The sequence below is a fragment of the Ascaphus truei genome, chromosome 3 (assembly GCF_040206685.1).
Source record: "Ascaphus truei isolate aAscTru1 chromosome 3, aAscTru1.hap1, whole genome shotgun sequence".
Lineage (NCBI taxonomy): Eukaryota > Metazoa > Chordata > Amphibia > Anura > Ascaphidae > Ascaphus > Ascaphus truei.
The window spans coordinates 384,649,294-384,670,891 of NC_134485.1; the positions used below are offsets into that span (position 1 = coordinate 384,649,294).

The 21,598-nt window shown below is 41.3% G+C and overlaps 1 protein-coding gene across 8 annotated transcripts in view; it reads right to left on the reverse strand.

The window, feature by feature from the left end:
• Nucleotides 1-21,598, reverse strand: part of GRIA4 (glutamate ionotropic receptor AMPA type subunit 4) — a 443,069-nt gene that overhangs the window by 131,722 nt on the left and 289,749 nt on the right. For all 8 annotated transcript variants that reach the window (XR_012800021.1, XM_075592389.1, XM_075592388.1 and 5 more), the window contains exon 4: nucleotides 2,485-2,669. Coding sequence is in view for 7 of the 8 variants with exons in the window: in XM_075592389.1 (XP_075448504.1) it covers nucleotides 2,485-2,669 (185 nt within the window). In the remaining variant the exon portion in view is untranslated. The remainder of the gene's footprint in view (nucleotides 1-2,484; nucleotides 2,670-21,598) is intronic.

A 21,598-nucleotide genomic window follows, 5' to 3' on the forward strand; every position in this document is an offset into this window, starting at 1 on the left:
CCAAAAATGGAAATATGGACAAAAAGCAGGTATAGGGGCAATCAATAGAAATATATAAAGAAAATAGTAAGTTACTCAATGTCTTAAACACTAAAAAATGAAATCCAACAAAGCAAAATATTATCGGAGAAGATCGCCAAACAAATTTGACAGATCTCTTTGATAGGGTGACCAGGATACTGTCAAAATTAAAGTGTGGCAACTATAAATTTAATGCTAAAAAATGCAATACCATACACCTGGGACACAAAAAATCAAATGCTCACTCAATCCAAAACTAACTCCGACTGTATAGTTTATCAAACTAACCTTGAGATCGCTCTACTCAATATCTGAAACGTGTGCCGATTGTACAAAGAAGATAAACTAAAATAGTCGATGGCTTTAACATAGAACGTATTGGGAAAGAAACTTTCCAGCACATCAGGTTAGCAATAAGGCACAACATGGTAGCATTTCCACAAGAATATGGATCCAAGAAAACAAGTCATGCACTGAAGCGGAAAGGTGTTATGGTCACGAGAAAAGGACTAAATACACTAAAGAAACAATGGATTCTAACAGCAGATTGGAATAGCTAATTTAGGTTAGGCTGGTTAGTGCATGGAAACAAGCCAGGGAAAAAGTGAGAGCTAAAGCTTAAGAAAAAGTGCATAGTAGTTAGGCCAAGTCCTTGTGACCAGTCAATCTACTGTGCACTGCAGTATGCATTTTTATGTTTTAATGTGATTTAAAAAAGATCTCAAGACGCAGGCAGAACTGTTTATGAAGTTAATTTTAACAGATCAGAAAAGTTGACAAATCTGACACATTTTAATTTGTGTTCAGTGTTCACAACCTTGCTACGCATTATATAATGTAACAGCTCAGGTGTTATTACAACTTAAGTGCTTTAATAAGCAAAACTGCATTAGAAAATACTTACAGTAATACTTTCTAGAGCTTACTTATCAGATTTTAGATTACAACATTTGGAAATAAAGTTATAACGTATCAATGCAAGAAAATACAATTATTTGTATTAAAGTTTTCAAATTGAACTTGATCTAATGCACACAATTTCATGTTAGGACAGTATTTACTTGTAATCACAAGTTTTGATGCATTTTTAATATAAAAGTAGAGTAGCCCACAATTAGCAATGCATTGATGTGAACACATTTGAATGAAAGTTGCCAAAGTCTTGGATGGGTGTTTTTGCACAATTTCAGCATGTTCTTTACTGTAAATCACAGCAAATTGCATAAAGGCCACTGAGTACTGTAATGTACCACTGAGTACTGTAATGTACTTACTTCCTAATTTCCTTATTAATTTTTATCAGAACAAAGGTATATCATCCCTCCCCCCCACACGCCCCCCATTGCCAATGAAACTCGTTGTCAAGGCGGTTTTTAATTTGTTAATCATTGCAATACTTTTATTATAGGATCTGTCCTTTCTGGAAAATAATTCCACTGGCATTGTTGCACTAGATCACATCTACGTGTATATAACAGGCTTACACACTGTGCATTATATTTGTACTTACAGGTACCACTGGTACTGACCTGTCGCTTACCTGTACATATAGCACACTATATTACTTAATCAAGGTATATATACTGTATGAAAAAAGTGTTGTCTGTTGTAATGGCTATCGTGCATACTGACACCACTAGAGGGCGTTCACTCACTGTTGCTGCTCGAAAAAAATGTCAAAATTAGAAAGGAAAATGCTCTACCCAATTAAAATTCTATGCAAGGGCAATATGAAAAGCACACATCTGTTCCTTTCAAGTTTTTTACTTACTGTTTAATAAAAATATCTTAACTACTTCCACATTGTATGCTTATTACAAAAACCATATTTAGGTGCACACAGTTGAAAATATGAGCAGAAACCTTCCATCAAAAGCACAAACTAATTACATCATAAATTACAGATTGTAAGGCTCTAGAAATGGATTTCAGAGAGTTAAATGATTACATGGGCTACTTTACTTTAGCACACCCTCCAATTGTAATTTTTTTTAGACCCGCTAATTGAGATTATACAGTACATGTGGGCAATATTTAATACAACCGATTTCTTAACACATCCACTCTTGCATTATCCCTAAATGTCATTTGTTATACTTGTGATTTCAGTTGTCAAAGTCCAAGGTAATTGGATAGTAAAATTAGTAAAAGCACAAATCACCCTTTGTGCTACCAATACCATGATTTTAAATCCAGATGGCTCGTGACCACAATTAGTATGTGAAAAGGTTACTCTATTCCTAGTTAATTATTGGATAGACTTGACGTGATAACAACCATCACATATTATTACTACTGCAGATATTGACAATATTTTTGAGGGAGTTAGCTTTATATCTTTGTTAAGTTGTGTGCCTTGTTGATTCTTGTCCACCATGTAGGTTTTTATTTCATCTTGCATACATATTTAAAGTAATTATTGGGTATCACTGTAGAATTTGCAGAACTCAAAGACTAATTTACCTGCTCTAGGATGTTCTGAAGTCTCTCAACTTCACAGTCTATCACAAACTTATTCTCCTGCCTTCGGTCCAAGTCTTCTAAAAGGCGTCTATAGCTGGCGTCATTAAAATTCTCCACGCATATGGCGCTAACTTGCCACCCATTTTGTCCAGCTTTTTCCATAATAGCTTGAAGTATTGAATATCCTGAAAAAGATAAATGATTTTAGATATCACAAATTACTGATGAGAAAAATGCAAAACTGTGATGATAAGCCCTCTATTTGGAGAACAATCATTATCAATAGTAGGGTATAAATGGTACTTTGGTGACTTCAGAAAAAAATGAATCCGTTATTGCCTCACACACAAAAATAAGAGAGAAAACATATATATATTCCAGATAGCATTAAGACATTGTTAAACCGATACATGTTTTCTCAAAGCTTTCATTTCAAGGACGGCTACTAAGAGGAAATGTGTGATTAGATTTAGTGTACAGAATAGACAAAGAGCACATATTCTACAACAAGAACAATATCTCTGTGTCATATAGCACTGGCAATATACACAGAAAAATGAGTTCCTCCCTTAAAGAGCTTGCAGTATAAATGTTGTTGCCTAAGGCACAAGGACATGTAAAGTAATTTGTCCATAGTCATAAGGATTGCTGACATAAGGATTCAAACAAAGTTCACCTGCTTTAAAGGCAGTGTCCTTACTGCTAAACTGCTCCTTCAACACTTACTGTCTTAATTAAGCATGAAATTATAGTTTCATGAGATCCATAAGAAACAATATCTACAGTACATATGCTAGGCCCATCCGCTTACCTGCCTGCTAAAATGATATATAAACAGCAGTAGTCCACAACCCAGAACAAATTAGGTGGGACTGAGTTTAAGCTATATACAAAAAAACATAAACCAATACATAACCTATATGTTCTTCTTTTGACTAATGAGCGGAAAATAAACCTCTGAGGCACAAATATCGCTTTGTGCATAATCAGCTATGAATGTCCTCCGTAACCATAGCCAAAATGGTAACAAGATATAATTTTATTTAATATAACTAAAAATATCACAGACTTTCCAAACGATTGCATAGCATAGGAAGCAGCATGCTAATCATGGTATTGACCAGTTATGATGCAGTAAGATGATCTGCAATATACTGCAGTCAATCCTACAGAATGTATGTTTTAGTACGAACCACACTGTGATATGTGGTATTATCACTGAAACCAATTGTGCTGTCTGAATCCGTATGTGTGATGATGGGCTGGTTCATGGATTCATAATCCGAATTTAGGGGCTTATGCAGAGAGGTAATTTACAGAAAGGCTGAAATTCGCCGCAGGATTGGCAATAAATTTGGTCCTATGCAGAGTACTCCGTTAGCGCGGTGTGCTTTAAATTGCTATTTAGGTGAGTTTCACTTGGCGTGAAACTCGCCATGTAGTGGCGCGCTGTATTTGCCCACAATACAGCCAACTTTTGTTGGCGGGCAAAATTTCCTCTGAACTCGCCATTTAGTAGCTCCGATTGGCGCATACATGCGCATCGGAGCTACTGGAATCTTGCGTGTTTCAACATTGGCGAAATCACGCTTCTCGCCACACGTCTGGCGAATTTGAATTGCCCGTCATGGTCTCGCCAGGACAAGCTTCTCGCCTGCGTATTTTCGCCAAAAGATGGCGCTATTTCCTTTCTCTATGCTCTCTGCATAAGCCCCTTAGTTTAAAATTTAAAAAAAAAACATGCCCAGTCTCCCTATATATATAGTAGTCCTGTGAGAAGCAGCTCAACACCATTTGTCACGCAGTGAAACAGTGTAACTTGGCAAGTCTGCATATACAGTACGCTGTATGCATTGCCTCTCTCTTTCCTGCTTTCTCTCCATCTCAGTAATAGGACATACAGTACTGAATATTCTACACAACAATCTTTTATTCAAGTCAATGGGCGTTTGTGTGGTAGTGCTGATTCATCACCAGCACACCATAATGAAGAACTCCCACTGAGGAGACAATACCATTTAGGTGAATAGTTGAAAAATAACACGGCTACTATGACCACTTACCTACTGAGAGTGTAGTGCAACTGCTCATGCACATACGCCATACTTGGTCACACAAACACTAGTATGCAGGCTATATACTACTAGCATGCATTTTGCTTGGAGGTCAATTTAATACTTAAAAACAAAAAACAGCCCAACAGTATTATACAAAGAAAAAAATTAGCACTTACACCGATGAGGGGTCTTTTTTCATTTGTATAACATAGGTAGTAGAATTAAAATGTTTATAAAATTTTTGGAAATGCAAACCCTTGTACCTCAGTTTGTGAGTTTTCCATTCAGCTCTACAACTGACCAAAAAAATCCTTCTGAGTTTAGCATTGGGGGAGATGCATCCTACTGCTGCCTGTCTCCCTCTCCGTAAAATAAATAACTTAAGTAAAATAAAATGAAACCATATATTAATGTAACAGTGTTTCCCATACCCCTTGGGAGATTCTACCATTACTGGTCGTGTGGTGCATGATACTTGCTGGTAACAGGAGGGCTTAGTCATCCGCCGATGGTAGTGGGGACACAGGACTAGGCTTCTGGGGTTCATACCCTACATATCTCTTTAGCAGTGCAGCGCCTCCATCTGCTGTAGGCTCCAGGAGCTGAAGGTGATTTCCCACGGTAGAACTTATTACCTCTCCCCCCAGTAAGATCACGCACCAGGCAGGAGCTACTGTACAGTAGCGGCAGCTTCTATTTGAAGCAATGCCGCTGGCCGGGTGCATGTGCGCAGCGTGTAGACGCGGCACGTTGCGGCGCACTGTGACGTCACAGTCACGTGCGCGCCCGGCTTCCCCGACACCCCTGGAGATTAATGTAAGGTAAGCGGGGGTGCGGGGAAGCAGAGGGGCAGAGCAGGAGCCGGGTTCGGGGTCGGGAAGGGGGGGTAAATTGCGCGCGAAGTGGAGGGGGGGTGCGTGGGGGAAACGCGGTGGCGCGCGGTTTTGACTGGCAGCAGCCGAAGTAGATCCCGGCATGCCGCCGGCATTACTTCAAATAAAAGCTGCCGCCACTGTATATGCAAACAGCAACAACGTTATTACTCTTCTGTACAGTTACAGGAACAAGGCAGTTTCTGCCCGATTCAGTCTCTCAGCTATTCACTTAATGATGGTCCCTGAATGTCACTACAGGTCAAATGCACCCGCAGCCTTCCTAGCTCTTCCCCACCTCCCTAGCAGAGGCAGAGGTATGGTCCACACTAACTCTACACCGGAGGGAAGAGGCCCGGAGAAGGCCCAATCTCAGCCTTGCCACTGCGCGACCTGCCTTCCTCAGTGGGAAGGTACACACAACTAATTTTAGTTGGCTTAAAGGAGGTCCTGCCTTTAAGTACTGCCAGGAGGAGGGCACCAGGTCTGGCTCATGATTGGTCAAGCCCAGGCCTGATGTCACCACCTCCCGCTGTCACTCAACTGCAGCTTCTCGGAGGGGGAAAACCCCATAGCAACTACTGGCAACCTGATTGTATCAGGGTTACTGCAGCCCAAGGGCTGAATAGTATCCATCAGGTGACCTGGCTACACTAAATTAAAAACAAATACAATTTAAATGACCTACTAAAAAATACTCCCTCTTCTTTTCTCTCTTATTTTTTTAGGTTCATTCTCTTTCTTCCTCATACCCTAGCTGCTCCACTGTCTACCCTCACTGACCCACACATCACCAGTACCACCAACCCTCCCTCACCCACACCAACCACACCACAACCAAGACAAAATTGAGAAGCTAGAAAGTGTTCCAAATGGCAAAAGGCAAGGCCTCTCCGGGCTCCTGCGCCTCTGGGAACAACAGTGTCTCCTCACCCTAGGCAGTCACCTTACCCGACATCTCGTGGGCTGGCTCCGGTTCACCGACCATCTCTAGTTCCTCTGCAGGAACCGGGTCTGGTACTGTCTCAGCATGCTGGGTAGTCATCGGGATACTCAAATCCCCTTGGGCCTCATTTCGGGCGCACGGGCCCTTTGAAGCTCCATACTTGATGTAGATCGTTGCTTGGTAGCAGCAGGGTCGACCACACAGGTATTGGGGTCGGTGGAATCCTTCTCTGCGCATTCTGTAGGTCACAGTAGCATGGGCTTCAGGAACTGTGCTCCGCAGCGGGCACACTGGGCTTCCCAGTCCAGGTTGCCACCTGGGAAGTCGGATTTGGGACAAAGGCATCTGATGTACCTCTTCCCTTCCACCTTCCCCACCATGAGCCCTTCTGGTAGCCGATAGTGGGTAAATTCCATATCTGCAGACATAGTAATTCGGTTCTGTAAGCATGGGCACAAGAGCAAGGGATAGCTCACTCCTTTCACTTGCCAGACTCTAAAGAACTGAGGGTGCGGTCCACTGCATCCAGTACCTCCCTTATTCTCAGGGGGAAAAAGGTAAACAATGCTTTTATGACTGTCTCTAGCTCTTTTGCTTCAGCCTCTAGCTGGTGCAAAAATCTGGCGTGCTTTTAATGTACGATTCACTTATCACTGCTTAGTGAATCGCACTGACTGGCAAAAAACGGCCCGTTTTTCATTTTTTGCCTGACTGGACGTATTTTTTTCCATGGCTGCAAAAATGCCTGTTAAGCCCGATAAAGCACTGTTATCACTGCTTAGTGAATTGCGCAGCAGGCTGTATCGGCCTTAAAGGCATTTATCGGTCTTAAAAGCAGTTTACACTGCTTAGTGCATAGCCCCCGCAGACTCTTACTTTAGTTTTAACTGTAGCGTTGCTTCCCGCCTCCCCTCCCCCCCCTCTGGGAGATCTGCCCTTGCTACAGGTGTCTGTTGGTGCAAGTACTGTGAGGAATCCGTTCCTGGGTTTTGACTGGAACTCATCCTTGAGGAGCTGTGGAGTTTCCAGACAACTCCTCCTTGCTGCTGCAATCAAGAATCACCTGTTCTGGACTCACTCTGCAGTCTCCTTCATGCTGCTTGCTATGCAGCTCCGCCCCTATTGGCTGCCCATTCTATTTAGGGTTAGCCCTTCCCCCCCAGGAAGTGGCTAAGCATAATCCAAGCCTGTTTGGATGTAACTGTGCTTGCTACAAGCACGCCTGTCTGGCCATTCTGTTCCAGTGCTGAAGTACTGGATCCCCAGTGCTAAGATTCTAGTTCCTTAGGCCTGCTGCTTATTCCCCTTGCAGAGGCCTTCGTGCTGTCCTACCCTGTTTCCTTTCAGTCTCCTTTTCCTATGCTAAAGCTGCTCCATTCCAAGTTCCTGATTCCCTGCCACGCTGAACCGCCACGCATCTGCCTTCCCGTTGCCAACCCTCGCTTGTATCCTCGACCACCGCTCCTGTGCCACCTGCCTTGACCCCAACCTGGATAAAGTTAATGCTGCTCTCTCCAACCCTGATCTGGCTATGTCTGACAATGGAATCTGCACTCCTGACCTGACTCTGTGGCCTAAGGTCGGTGCATATACATCCCCACCTCAGCCCCGCGGTCCGTTCCCGGTTTGTGGCAAGCACGTTCGTTACATGTACCTATTGGTGCCCAGGAAATGCTGAGGTTCCACGATGTTGTGGGGAAACAGGACAGGCTTTAGGTGTAGGATGCTCAAATCTTTCTCTGCAGTGCAAGCGCCTCCATCCACCGCTGGCTCCTCTTTGCTGGAGACAGTCTCAATGGTGAAACCAGTCTTTCATAACCCCCCTCCCTTTTTGATGGACTGTACACTCAGGCAAGGGGTATATAGAACAGGATATCTTTATTGGGCATCTACTGCATACATCAGGTCATACAGTGAATACTCTTCTGATCCCAAGACTCTGGATGGTCTTGGTAGCCAATCTTGCTTTGTGCCTTGTCACAGTTCCTTAGGGGACTGATCATGCAGTCTCACCCCGCAGGGCGAGACACAGCTTGCAACTCCCAGTACTGGAGTCAGAGCTGCACACTCCTCAGGGAACTGGGAAGAACTACAACTGCCTACAAAATAGGTGTGCCTCTTCCTTAGAGCAGAAGGGGAGGGCACAAGGTCTGCACCCAAAATTGGGCAGCACATAGACCAAGTCCCACCTCCACTCCTGCCACTCAAGGAAGCTGCAGAGGGGAGGGGTAAACCCAAGATGGGCCTAACACTGCCGGCAACTACCAGGACTTACGTGTTAGGGAGGGCAGAGGAATAGCCAGAACCAGCCATGGTTACATAATAAAATGGGGGTGAATTAAGAAATAAGAATTAAGAAATATTGAATATATTATGTATTTTATATTAATTATTTCACAATTTGCATCTACACCTTGGTTTGACAAAAGAAGGAAATCAATAGGTTTAGTAAAGAACATTACCTTACTGTACTTTTATCAAATGTGTATAGGAAGTTAGGAAGAAGTTGTGGTGACCTTATCGATCAGCAGAACTCTTTGCCTATTAGTATTTTACCCAAGAGGAAATAGAAAAGGAATATATTATTTAGTATTCTTTATTTCACAGTTTACATATATGCATTGGTGATATAAAATAAGTTGTACATTTGATTCAGTAAACTACATTAGTGTTGTATTTTGACACAAAGCTAGAAAGAACACAGCACCTGTTCTATTTGGTCTCACACTGTATATCACTTGCTCACAAACTAAACTATGCCATTTTCCTCATAATTTGGATTGAGTTCAGCATCAACACTTTACTAATGCAGAACCAACACTCTATGTTTACTAGTGTTTTATGTAACATGGTAAGTCCCTTCTTCCTGTCTCTCCTACCTGTCACGTCAGTCCTAAGCAGTCTGAGCAGTGACAGGTTAATCTGTGGGCCTTTGACCCCCCTCCTGCTCCATTTTGATTGACAGAAGTGGTGGTGACTCATAGCCTGGTAACAGCCTATCTGGTATAGGTACTGACCTTGAGCCCGCCTCTTCTGGTTCCTCTGAAGGGAAGAGTCAAAGGTTAGTGAGTGAGTCTGATCCCCTCCACTTTAGGAGGTGGATTTGGGTTCCCTCTCTCCTGGCTGGGAGGGAGAGGCCAGCCAGGCCTCATGGCTGGCCTATAAGATCTAAAGGCCCAGACTCAAGAGCATGCATCATCCAGAAGCCTGGAATCTTCTGAGACCCATTACCCACTGTTATAAGATATATGCAGTGATGCATAAAGTACCTTGTTCTATTATATACCTGCCTCAACTGAGTCAGTGAGGATGTGTATGAGAGATGTGCTTCAGATGGAGACTGCCTATGGTACTACCAGAGTTTCCTGAAGCTGGAGGCACTGACACCGGACCAGATAATATCACAAGCCTGTCTTGATCTCCACTACACCGCAGATCCACTCAGCTCTCCTGGACCAACAGGTATATCTCAGCACCACACAGAGACAGTAACCAGCAGTGCATCTCCCAGGGTGGGTGGGGGGTACGTGTTACATTTACAAAGAGGGTTAATAGATTGTGACAGTGAGTGGGTAACCAGCTCTTAATAAAGGTAAAGACCTGTTTTGGTCACCTCTTATACGAATATCAGGGTTCACGAGTGTCCACTCTTGAGCCCAGCAACTGTATAATGTGTATTTTGCGACAATAAAGATTTTTTGTGTTTTTACCTTTCATGGGATGCCAGCGAGCAGGGATTGCTAGGGCATGAGTTTCAAGGGGGGTTTTGCAGATAAATTGTTGTCAGAATATGCCTAGGTAGTCGGGGTCCAGCGTTGTCGGTTCCCCTAAAAATATACCCGACAATCATTCTTGGATGCTTGGCTCTCGGATACATGTAGGCACATTGTCCCGGCAATATCTCCCCTTGAAAACGCTTGCACGACTCACCGCTAGGGTTCCCTGCTTCAGCATAGCCCAGAAAGGTAAATGGGGCAAAGGGATTCAAAGTGTCCCTGTAACTATGAGTGGTCCCTAGGTTAAGGGGGATACCCAGTTAATGCCCAGAACCTGTATTGGCACTCCAACCATAAATATAAGGTTGTGAGGGGACTCTTAGTGTCCAGTCCAAATCTCTTAGATAGTGTGTGGGGAATAAAGGCTAGTAGAAAATAAAGTGCAGCTTTCTATTCCCCATACCCCATACCCAGAGACTTGGGATGAAGTAAAAGTATATTTTATTAACATTGGGTTTAATACTGTAATGTACTGTTGTGCATGGTAAATAAGCTGGGACATTCAGAACCAATGTTCAGACAGGCTACCAGGGCTACAGAGGTGGTGCCAGTAAGTCTGCTGGACATCGGAGATGAAAGTCATCAGAGGATACCAGGGGTGTGAAGACGATTGGGGTAACAGGAAGGGCTCAAGTACCCATATCCTGGGATGAATGGCAGTCGTGTTACCATGCCAGGGTTTAAAGGTATCCTTGCTTCAGCACAGGTGGCTCAATCAAAATGACTATGCCATGGATTGTGTCTTGTGCTGAAGCAGTGATATCCTATATCCTTACAGTACTGTCACCTGTCTCCCTTACAATCTATCCTTAACGCTGCTACCAGAATCGCTCTGCTTTTCCTAAATCTGTCTCCGCGTCTCCCCTCCTGAAATCCCTCTCATGGCTTCCGATCAAATCCCGCATCTCACACTCAATTCTCCTCCTCACTTTTAAAGCTTTACACTCTTCTGCCCCTCCTTTGGCAAGTAATTGCCAATTTAATCCAGATAAATCTTCAATACAGATACATGTAATGTTATGCTTTTGGGAAACAAGAATAAACAGGCAACTAACAAATGAAATGGGGAAAAATTAGGTGAATCCTTGATGGAGAAGGATTAAGGAGGGCGTGTAGAGTGCAGGCTTAGCAATAGTGCCCAATGTCATGCAGTAGCTGCAAAGGCAACCACGATCTTATCTTGCATTAAACGGGCAATGGATGGAAGGGAAGTACAGGAGGGCCCCGGGTATACGGCGGGTTCCGTTCCGGGGCCCGCCGTATAGTGAAAATCGCCGGAAAGCGAATCCGGCGGTTTTCAGTTTTTGCATGCGCAAATCAGCATTTTTGCCGTTCTGCGCATGCACGACCTACAGTATGCGCGCGCAAACTACGGTCTGCGCATGCGCGCCAGGCTCAACTGCCCATTCTGCGTATGCGCGATTTAAGAACCAAGAGGGCGGCCCCCTTCTCGGTGCCGCTGTATCGGCGGATCGCCGAAAAGCGGGGCGCCGAGAAGCGGGGCCCTGCTGTAAACATAATTATGTCTCTCTATAAAGCCTTAGTAAGACCACACCTTGAATATGAATACAGTGTTGGGCACCACTCCAAAAAAAATACGTTATGGAACTACTGTAGAAAAAGTACAGAAAAGAGCCACCATATTTATAAAGGGGATGGAATATCTGATTTATTAGGAGAGGCTAGCTAATTTAGATTTGTTTTCATTAGAAAAGAGTCATCTAAGGGGGGATATGATAACGATATACAAATATATTTGGGGACAAAGAAGGAGATTTCGAAAGAACTATTCATCCCAAGGGCAGTACACATGACACAAGGTCGTCCCTTAAAGCTGCAGTTCAAGCTGCCGTTTAAAAAAAAAAAATATATATATATTTGTTTTCCCATTCAATATGCGCATCAATACAATCTGCATACTGACAAGAGATTAGCGAAGCTGCAGATCGATCCGTTCTCCTGTAATCGATCGCTTGCTCTGTGTTATTTAATTCAGTTCTTGAACAGCATTCTGGGCAATGTAGTCCTGGAATATTATAGACTGGGCAGTTACTAGATACAATTGGTGCACTGCTAGAGAGAGGGTGGGCTCAAAAGCCATAAAGCCTACATTAGAAGCATTAAAAATGTCTTTTAAACATTTTTTTAAAATGCTACAGTACAAGTATTTTCTCATAGTACAGAACTGATTTATTAAAAAAATAAAATAAAAAACACACATATTGCTTGAACTGCTGCTTTGAGGATGGAGGAAAGAAGATTTCACCAGCAACCAAGGAAAGGGTTATTTACGTCAGTAAGGGCAGGTAAATGTGTAATTCCTTACCTATGGAGACAGTGATGGCAGATACAATAGATATCTTCAAAAAATGGCAGGACATCTTTTTAGAAAGGAAAGGTATACAGGGATATAGCAAATAAGTAAATATGGGAAGGATGTTGATCAAGAGAGAAATCTGAGTGTTATTATTTGGAGTTAGGAAGGCATTACATCATTATTTTATTAGATACCATTGGATGATGTTTCACTTGGTTTTTTGTTTTCCGTCTGAATCAAAATACTGTAAATACAAATATCAAATAGAGGATAAAGTATCTGTTGTAGCATAGGTTGACCTTGATGGACATATGTCTTTTCTCAACCTCATCTGCTATGTAATGCTATGCCACATGAACAGCTGTCATCCAGTTCATAGCCAGTCAGACAAAAATGTGCCATCAAGGGATAGTTGAGCAGTAGAGTAGTGGAATAGCGGAATTTCAAATAACTTGTTACTTGCTCCTCATTCAAACAGCTGCCTCTGACAACCATAGCCATCAAATAGCTAACCAATAGAAATAGGCAATGTTAAAAATTTACATATTCTTTAAATCTTGATATCTCTGGAACCATGGGGTTCTTCTCAGCATTAAAGACACATGTCACTCTGCTCTGTGGGACTGCAGAGTCTAGAAATAAATACATAAAAAGGAAATGGAGCAGGTGTACCCAACAGTGTATTTTCTCTGACACATAGAAACTTCTAGTAACTTCTAAAATAGTTTCAGTCTTTTTATTATTATTTTAGTCTCCTTATTTTTTTGTAATGTTTTTATACACCTTTTAAAAATGTAATGTTACTGTTAATTTAGCATTTGTTATTTTTTTACAAAATGAAAACTAAAAACAATCAAATTCCGGTAAAAAAGCAAACAAACAAACCCCCCCCCCCCCTAAAAACACCAGTGAGGTGACCTTATTAGAGACCTGTAGCCATTTGTTTTTTAAAGTGATATTAATATATACAAATGAGTAAAACCATCATTATTTTTATGGGAGTATATGGAGCTACTGTGTTAATTAGGTAGTCTGCATAGGCTAACATCTTAAATGTAATCCATATCACAATCTGTATTTTAATACATTTTTCTTCTATTTTGCAACAAATGGTCAGTGGTAAATTATTATATTATGAAGTATAACATAACTAGAACTTTATAATTTGAGAAGCGTATCTTCAAAAAAGGAAATTGTTACAATATTTACAGTACTTTCAGTGATATCCATGACAATGTTGCATACTTTGAAGTTTTATAATGCAATATTAAAATGTTATGCCTGTGCCATGTACAAGTGCAGACACTTGGGTGGAGATAACGTTATAAATGAGTGAGAAATATTTATTTACAAATAAATATCTGGCATCTATTTTTATTGCCCAACAAAATTGACCATATGGCCTTTAAAAAAACATTAATACATTAATGAAATTTGCAAAGAAAAAAAAGTACTCTGATGTCTCAGAGTTGTGCTTTAGGCTTTTATTTTAGAGCACCATATGTCTGATGTTATTTTAGTAGAAAATCACAATCAACAACAAATAGTGGTAATTCTTGCACACACTGCTGTGGAATATTGCCAGATAACAGATTGTGTATGAGGAAATTAATAGATGGCCCAAGTCAGACATACTAAATGCACAATAGTACAGCATTTGTCTCATAATTAATGATCTGTTTAGCACAGTCACATGTTTGATATATTTGATAATTATTGCTCCACTTTTGCAGTCTGGGAGACTGATACTATACATAGGGCTTGATTCTATAAAGTTCAATAGTGCCGATCCAGTGCTACCGCACGTAAAATCCCTTTTGAAGGGAATGGGGGCTTTGAGTTCCATAGCATTAGATTAGCGCTATCGCACTATAGATTAAGGCCTATATACTCCTTAATATTTCATGTTACAAACCATGTCAGACACTGCCTTATAATTTAATAATGAGTACTTCAGTACAATTCAACAGATGTGTGTTTGGGATCAAACACGTGAGTTTTCATATGTCTATGCTAGTGACCTCTCTGGAGGAAAACCTATGACATATGGTAACATACTATACTGTATAGGGATTTATGTTTTATGTTTTATCCTGTTATTTAAAAAAAAGAACTGTTCTGCATTTATTGTCAGATGTCCAGGTGATTAAGGGAGTGTAGGAACATGCAGACAAGTGTGCAATATGTTTTGAAGTGAATTCAATAAGAGAATATCTTCACTAATCCAATGGAATTTGTACTCACAATACATATATATATATATATATATATATATATATATATATATATATATATATATATATATATATATATATATATATATATACACACCCTCTTTGAATTCAATGTTTTACATATCAGGACATAAAAAAAATCATCTGTTCCTTAGCAGGTCTAAAAATTAGGTAAACACAACCTCAGATGAGCAACAACACATAACATATTACACCGTGTCATGATTTACTTAACAAAAATAAAGTCAAAATGGAGAAGCTATGTATGAAAAACTAAGTACACCCTTACTGCTTCAAAGGGAATTAAGATACTAAGTAGCAGACAGGTGCTGCTAATCAAATGCCCTTGATTAATTGATCATCAGCAAGTGTGACCACCTCTATAAAAGTCAAAGTTTTAGCAGTTTGCTGATCTTGAGCATTCAGGTGTGTTAAAACAATGCCAAGGAGAAAAGACACCTGCAATGATCTTAGAGAAGCAATTGTTGCTGCCCATCAATCTGGGAAGGGTTATAAGGCCATTTCCACACAATTTAAAGTCCATCATTCTACAGTGAGAAAGATTATTCAAAAGTGGAAAGCATTCAAGACAGTTGCCAGTCTTCCCAGGAGTGGACATCCCAGCAAATTCACCCCAAGGTCAAACTGTGCAATGCTCAGAGAAATTGCAAAATACCCAAGAGTTACATCTCAGACTCTACAGGCCTCAGTTAGCATGTTAAATGTTAAAGTTCATGACAGTACAATTATAACAAGACTGAACAAGTATGGTTTGTTTGGAAGGCTTGTCAGGAGAAAGCCTCTTCTCTCTAAAAAGAACATGGCAGCACGGCGTAGGTTTGCAAAGTTGCATCTGATCAAACCACAAGACTTCTGGAACAATGTCCTTTGGACAGACGAGAACAAACTGGAGATGTTTGGCCATAATGCACAGCGCCACGTTTGGCAAAAACCAAACACAGCATATCAACACAAACACATCATACCAACTGTCAAGCACAGTGGTGGAGGGGTGATGATTTGGGCTTGTTTTTGCAGCCATAGGACCCGGGAACCTTTGCAGTCATTGAGTCAACCATGCACTCCTCTGTATACCAAAGTATTCTAGAGTCAAATGTGAGGCCATCTGTCCGACAGCTAAAGCTTGGCCGAAATTGGGTCATGCAACAGGACAATGATCCCAAGCACACCAGCAAATCTACAACAGAATGGCTGAAAAAGAAAAGAATTGAGGTGTTGCAATGACCCAGTCAAAGTCCAGACCTCAACCCGATTGAAATGCTGTGGCTGGACCTTAAGAGAGCTTTGTATAAACAAATGCCCACAAACCTCAGTGAACGGAAGCAATGTTGTAAAGAAGAGTGGGCCAAAATTCCTCCACAATGATGTGAAAGACTGATAAAGTCATACAGAAAATGATTACTTCAAGTTATTGCTACTAAAGGTGGTTCTACAAGCTATTGAATCATAAGGTGTACTTAGTTTTTCACTCATGGCTTCTCCATTTTGGCTTTATTTTTGTTAAATAAATCATGACACAGTGTAATAAATCATGTGTTGTTGTTCATATGAGGTTATATTTACCTAATTTTAAGACCTGCTAAGGAACAGATGATTGTTATTATGTCCTGATATGTAAAACCATGGAATTCAAAGAGGGTGTACTTTCTTTTTCACCTGAGATTATATATATATATATATAGATAGATAGATAGATAGATAGATAGATAGATAGATAGATAGATAGATAGATAGATAGAGATAGATAGATAGATAGATAGATAGATAGATAGATAGATAGATAGATAGAGATAGATAGATAGATAGATTATAGATAGATAGATAGATAGATATAGATATTGATAGATAGATATATATAGTGTAGAGGGAGAAAGGGGGTGGCCCGGGATTAAAGGGGTTACACCCCATTTGGCCATCCCCTGACCTTCCCCGGGAGTCAAAGGGTTAACTGGGCTAAGACCCAGAATGGTGATTTAACCCCTGTAATGACATGTACATGTGTATTCCCCTGTTTTTTCCTGTTTTATTGTAACATCTGGTCTGCAGCACACACATTGGGATCCATCCGGGAGCACAAGGGTTAATAGTGGTATAGTGATTATAGCCCTTTGTGTAAATTTCCCGCATTTTCAGGCACCATTTTGCAGGTTCCCATAGGCCGCCATTAGGGCTCAATGCTTCTTAATGGTGAATCTTGCTGGGGAGTCCGGTTCCTGAGAAGACCAGCAGATGGCATCCGAGAGGGAGAGTGGCGGTTTCCCATTGAAAGTCAATGGGCTCATTGACTTCAATGGAGAAACCCTCGAGAGAGCTTTCCAGGAACAAGTTGGCTGCCGGCCAAACCGCTTAACCGCAAAGCGGATACAATTTCAATAGAAGAGCTTTGATCTCTTACAAGTCAAGTTCAACGACAAGTGGCGTGGGAATACACAGTTCTGGGGGCCCTAGAAATAAAATTCTTTCTGTCCCTAGTTCCTAGGCTTCCCCCCACTCGACCACAACCGGGTCCCCGCATCCTGGACCCCCGATAATGGTCGAACCCATAAGAGCGGGCCGCACCATAGGTTCCAATGGCGATGGCCGAACCGGCTCAGGAAAACGGCCAAGTGTGAAAAGCTGAATTTTGGTATTCCATAGCTCCGGTTCCGGAGGGTCCAGAGAGTCAGGGTTTGGGGTATCTGTAGCCACTGCTCCGGCATCGCTGCAGAACCATCCTTGACCCTCTGAGACCAACCCGACCGAGTATGGACCCCCTTGAAAGTTCAGGATTTTTCCCATAGACTTCAATGGCGGCCAAACCCCATTGACTGGCTACGGCCGAAAACCCCCATTGACTTCAACGGCGGCATTGCCCCGTTGAAAGTCTATGGCGGGGATTCCCATAGCCGCCAGTGGCGGCGGTTGGCCATTGAGAGTCTATGGCGGCGGAACCCGTTGTTTTCAATGGGGATTTAGTGAAAAACCGTGATTTCTGTTAGCGGAGACTTTTGTATTAAAATGTAAAACGGTTTTAAGTGTATTTGTGTATCTCCGGTTTCCCAGGTCGTAGCAGATCGCAAATTAAACCATAGGGTGTCCCAGTTCCGACATTGAGAAGTGGGAAGTTTGGACCTGCTGGACCCAAAGGAACCGGATATTTTAATATGTTCATGTTTTATCCAACATACTGTATTCCAAGATATGGGTAAAACTCAGAGGAAATTCCTTTGCATACCAGAGTAGCATATGGCCAGAAAGGCGACCCCATGTCTAGGACCTGAGTATGTTTCAAAGGATTTTGTCACCTCCACTGTTTGCATGAAGGTGGAGACTCCTCAAACCAGAGTTGTCTTCAAGTGTTCCATTTCACACCTCACAACAAAGGATTTCCTGCCCTGTACTCCATTTGGTAGACTAGCTGGCATTCCTGATATAGAGGAGGGGTTATAGAAATGGGACCCTCGAGTTCTACTGCGCATATCCCAACTGGCCGGGGGGCATGGGTCAAAAAGTGTTCCCACGTTAACCACTGGCTGGAGTTAATTGAAAACCAATCCACGGTACTCAAGGTTAAGGATAGGGCACAAAAGGTTTATAAACTGATGTTCACCCTGTATCCTTGGTCTTCAATTTATCATCTGATGGCTACCTGATTGCGAGAGAAATGCTATGCTATATACTTCTCATTCCCCAACCCCAAAGTAAGTGTACTTCTTGTCTGTTACTGTTTTATTCGTGTGTTCACCTATCCAAAGGAATAAATATACTTTATTATATCTAAGACTCGTTTCAGTTCAGACCCAGTGATAAATATATATCATCTGTTATATATATTTATGTGACCTTATACAGCCTGCCATAATCTCACCGTGACATATAGATATATAGATAGATAGATAGATAGATAGATAGATAGATAGATAGATAGATAGATAGATATCCTGCACTCCAGTGGTGGAGTAGTAATAGCTGGTGCTAAGGTCATAAAAATATACAGCATATAATACCTGAAAGGTAAAGAGACAAATGCACTCAGCAGTTCAGTAATAAAAAAAATGTATTAAAGTACACAAATACTTGCACAAAAAGTCCAACGTTTCGATCCCAGAGAGAGATCTTTATCAAGGGGGGTGCCCCCCTTGATAAAGATCTCTCTCCGGGATCGAAACATTGGACTTTTTGTGCAAGTATTTGTGTACTTTAATACATTTTTTCATTACTGAACTGCTGAGTGCCTTTCTCTATTTACCTTTCAGGTATTATATGATATATATAAGATTTGGGGCTCTGAATAAACTTGCACGCTCTGGAGACAATATTTACATTTTCAGACACATTTTGCTACAATAGATTGTTGTGTGTTAAATGCAAAGTTTTTTTTCTATAATAAACAGGGACCTGAGACCCTGGCAGATATTAATGACATATTTTGCATATTTCTTGGTTGTTGGCAGTGGATTGACATGATTGCAGTTGAGAAAGGGGTTAATATTAACTCATTTAAAGTACCTTGCACATGACAAAAGAGAGTTGGTTAGAGTACAGTAGCCATGTGAATTAACCCTAGTTGCATATCTAAGTCACATGCTCACTTGTGTGCTGTTCGTGATATTTGGTATATGGAGACGGATTGAGGGGAGATATTATTCATTTGAGGGACCTTTGTGAAGGTGAAAAGTGGGCCAGCTTGAGAGCGGTGTATTAACTTGTGTCCCATATGCAGGTCACATGTTCACAGGTGGGTTGTGCATAACGAATGACTCACTTTTCACCTTTGCAAAGGGCCCTCAAGTGAACAACATATTTCCTCACTCCATCCCCATACTGTATACTGTACCATATGCCATGAACAGCACACAAGTGAGCATGTGACATAGATATGCAACCAGTGTTAATACACACGGCTATTCTAGCCAATTTACCTTTCTCCTGTGCAAGGTACAGTACTTTCAATGAGATAATATTAACCTCTGAAGCACTCATTTACTCTGCACTATTGCAACTAGACTAACATGGCTATTTGTACATAATTTACTAATGCAAATGTTTCAGAGGTCTATTGATTAAAGTCTCCTGGCAGTAAAACTGGTGTAAAGAAACTGCACTTTCTTTATTTTGTGAAAAAATCCCATTGCTTCCAATGGGATTCCATTTAATACATTTTTGTGCTGTTACTTGAATCAACTTTCCCTTTCTTGCAAGCAGAAAACTGTCTATTGCATGACAAAAATACAAATAACAAATACAAATAACATAATATAAATATTCATTAGAAAACTAATTTCCTACACAATATTATAGATAACAAAGCACATATGAAAATGTATCCTCATGATTTTGTATATGGGGAAAATGTAGCATAAATATATACAATCAATGTAAAGAAGCATGAATAAATGTGTATTCGGTATTTTAATAAAGGACAAGATAAGTAATACTAAAAAAACTCTCAAATACTGTGGTATCTTTAGTTAAATTCAATTAATTATTTTACGTAGACTTTCTTTGCTTGATACATATTTCCCAAAATTACCAACAAAGCTAGCTATGGCTTTGGAAAAGATCCCTTCTCACACTACGTGATTTATAACATTTTGATATACTGTCTAGCCAAAGGTTACCATATTTCAGGCACTGTACATAGAACACAGTGCACCTAAGAAGTTGAAATAAAAATAAAAAGGGCCTAGAATGCCATTTTGGTCAGGTATCAAATGAAAGCAGCATTGTCTTTTTAGAATTGCCTAACCGTAAAATTAGAGAGTGGTGGTAGGCAAAATTTGAAACCCCTGAGCCCCAGCGGTTTGGAATAATATAAACCATGACTCAGCCACACATGCCCAAACCCAAGTCGAAAAGCAGCAGAACCTTGTTTTCACTTTAGCCTCAAGGGAAATACCCTCCATGTATTTCCTACAGCTCCTCCCCGGTAAGCTCACTCTCTCCCACTCCCGATCCTAAGCTCCTTCTACCCAACAGCCTCACCTCTTGTTTCCGGACCAGCAAACTTTGCCCCCATAATGATAAGTTTTACCCATTGGCTGCTATGATCCACCTATCTAAACCCCTACATTCTTCTCACCCCTATATACATGCCCCCCCTTCTCCCTGTGGAGATCCCTCCAATGATTCAATTACCCACTAAACATCCCCCCATGACCCGCACAATGAACACTCCCTCATACATCACCTTCTTCACATCCCCCCATGTTTCCCTGCACACACCCTTCGTCATTCCCTGCACATGCCCTCCATCATTTGCAATCAGCCCCTGCCCTTCTCAGATCACTCACCCCTTATACATCCCCCTTGATCACTTGCACAGCCCTCAAACCCCCCCTGCACAACCCACTATCAGTACCCAATAATTTCTGGCATGTCCCCCCAAACCATTCCTTGCACATCCCCCCAAGTCATCTCTTTACCCTCTCCAACAGCCTACCTGCATATCCCCCATTTTCCCGTATTACTAACTGCACATCCCCACTATATCTCCCACAACCCCTTCTATAGGTATATGTATTGTAGCATATACTGTATATATTGGAAGGATTAAGGATAAAGCCTGTATTTGTCGTGTGGGGAGAAGAAATATCAGCCTCTCTACTTATTGTGCTCTGGTCTTATGCCTATAAATGTTCCAATTTGGGAAATATTAAGGGACACATTTGCTAAGAATTGTTTCTGTTTAAGGCATCTTATGTGCTCGAAAAGACCTTACAGCCATTTAAAGTGAATGGGCCACGAAGGGCCATATATATTAAGCGGTGTTGCTCCATAAAAAATCTTCCGAACCAGAAGACACCTTACAACCCATGTAGTTGAATGCACTGTAAGGGGCTATATTGACTAAGCTGTGTTACAAGGAGTTAAAACAAGATGTCTGTAATAAATCAGGGAAGATAGTGTATC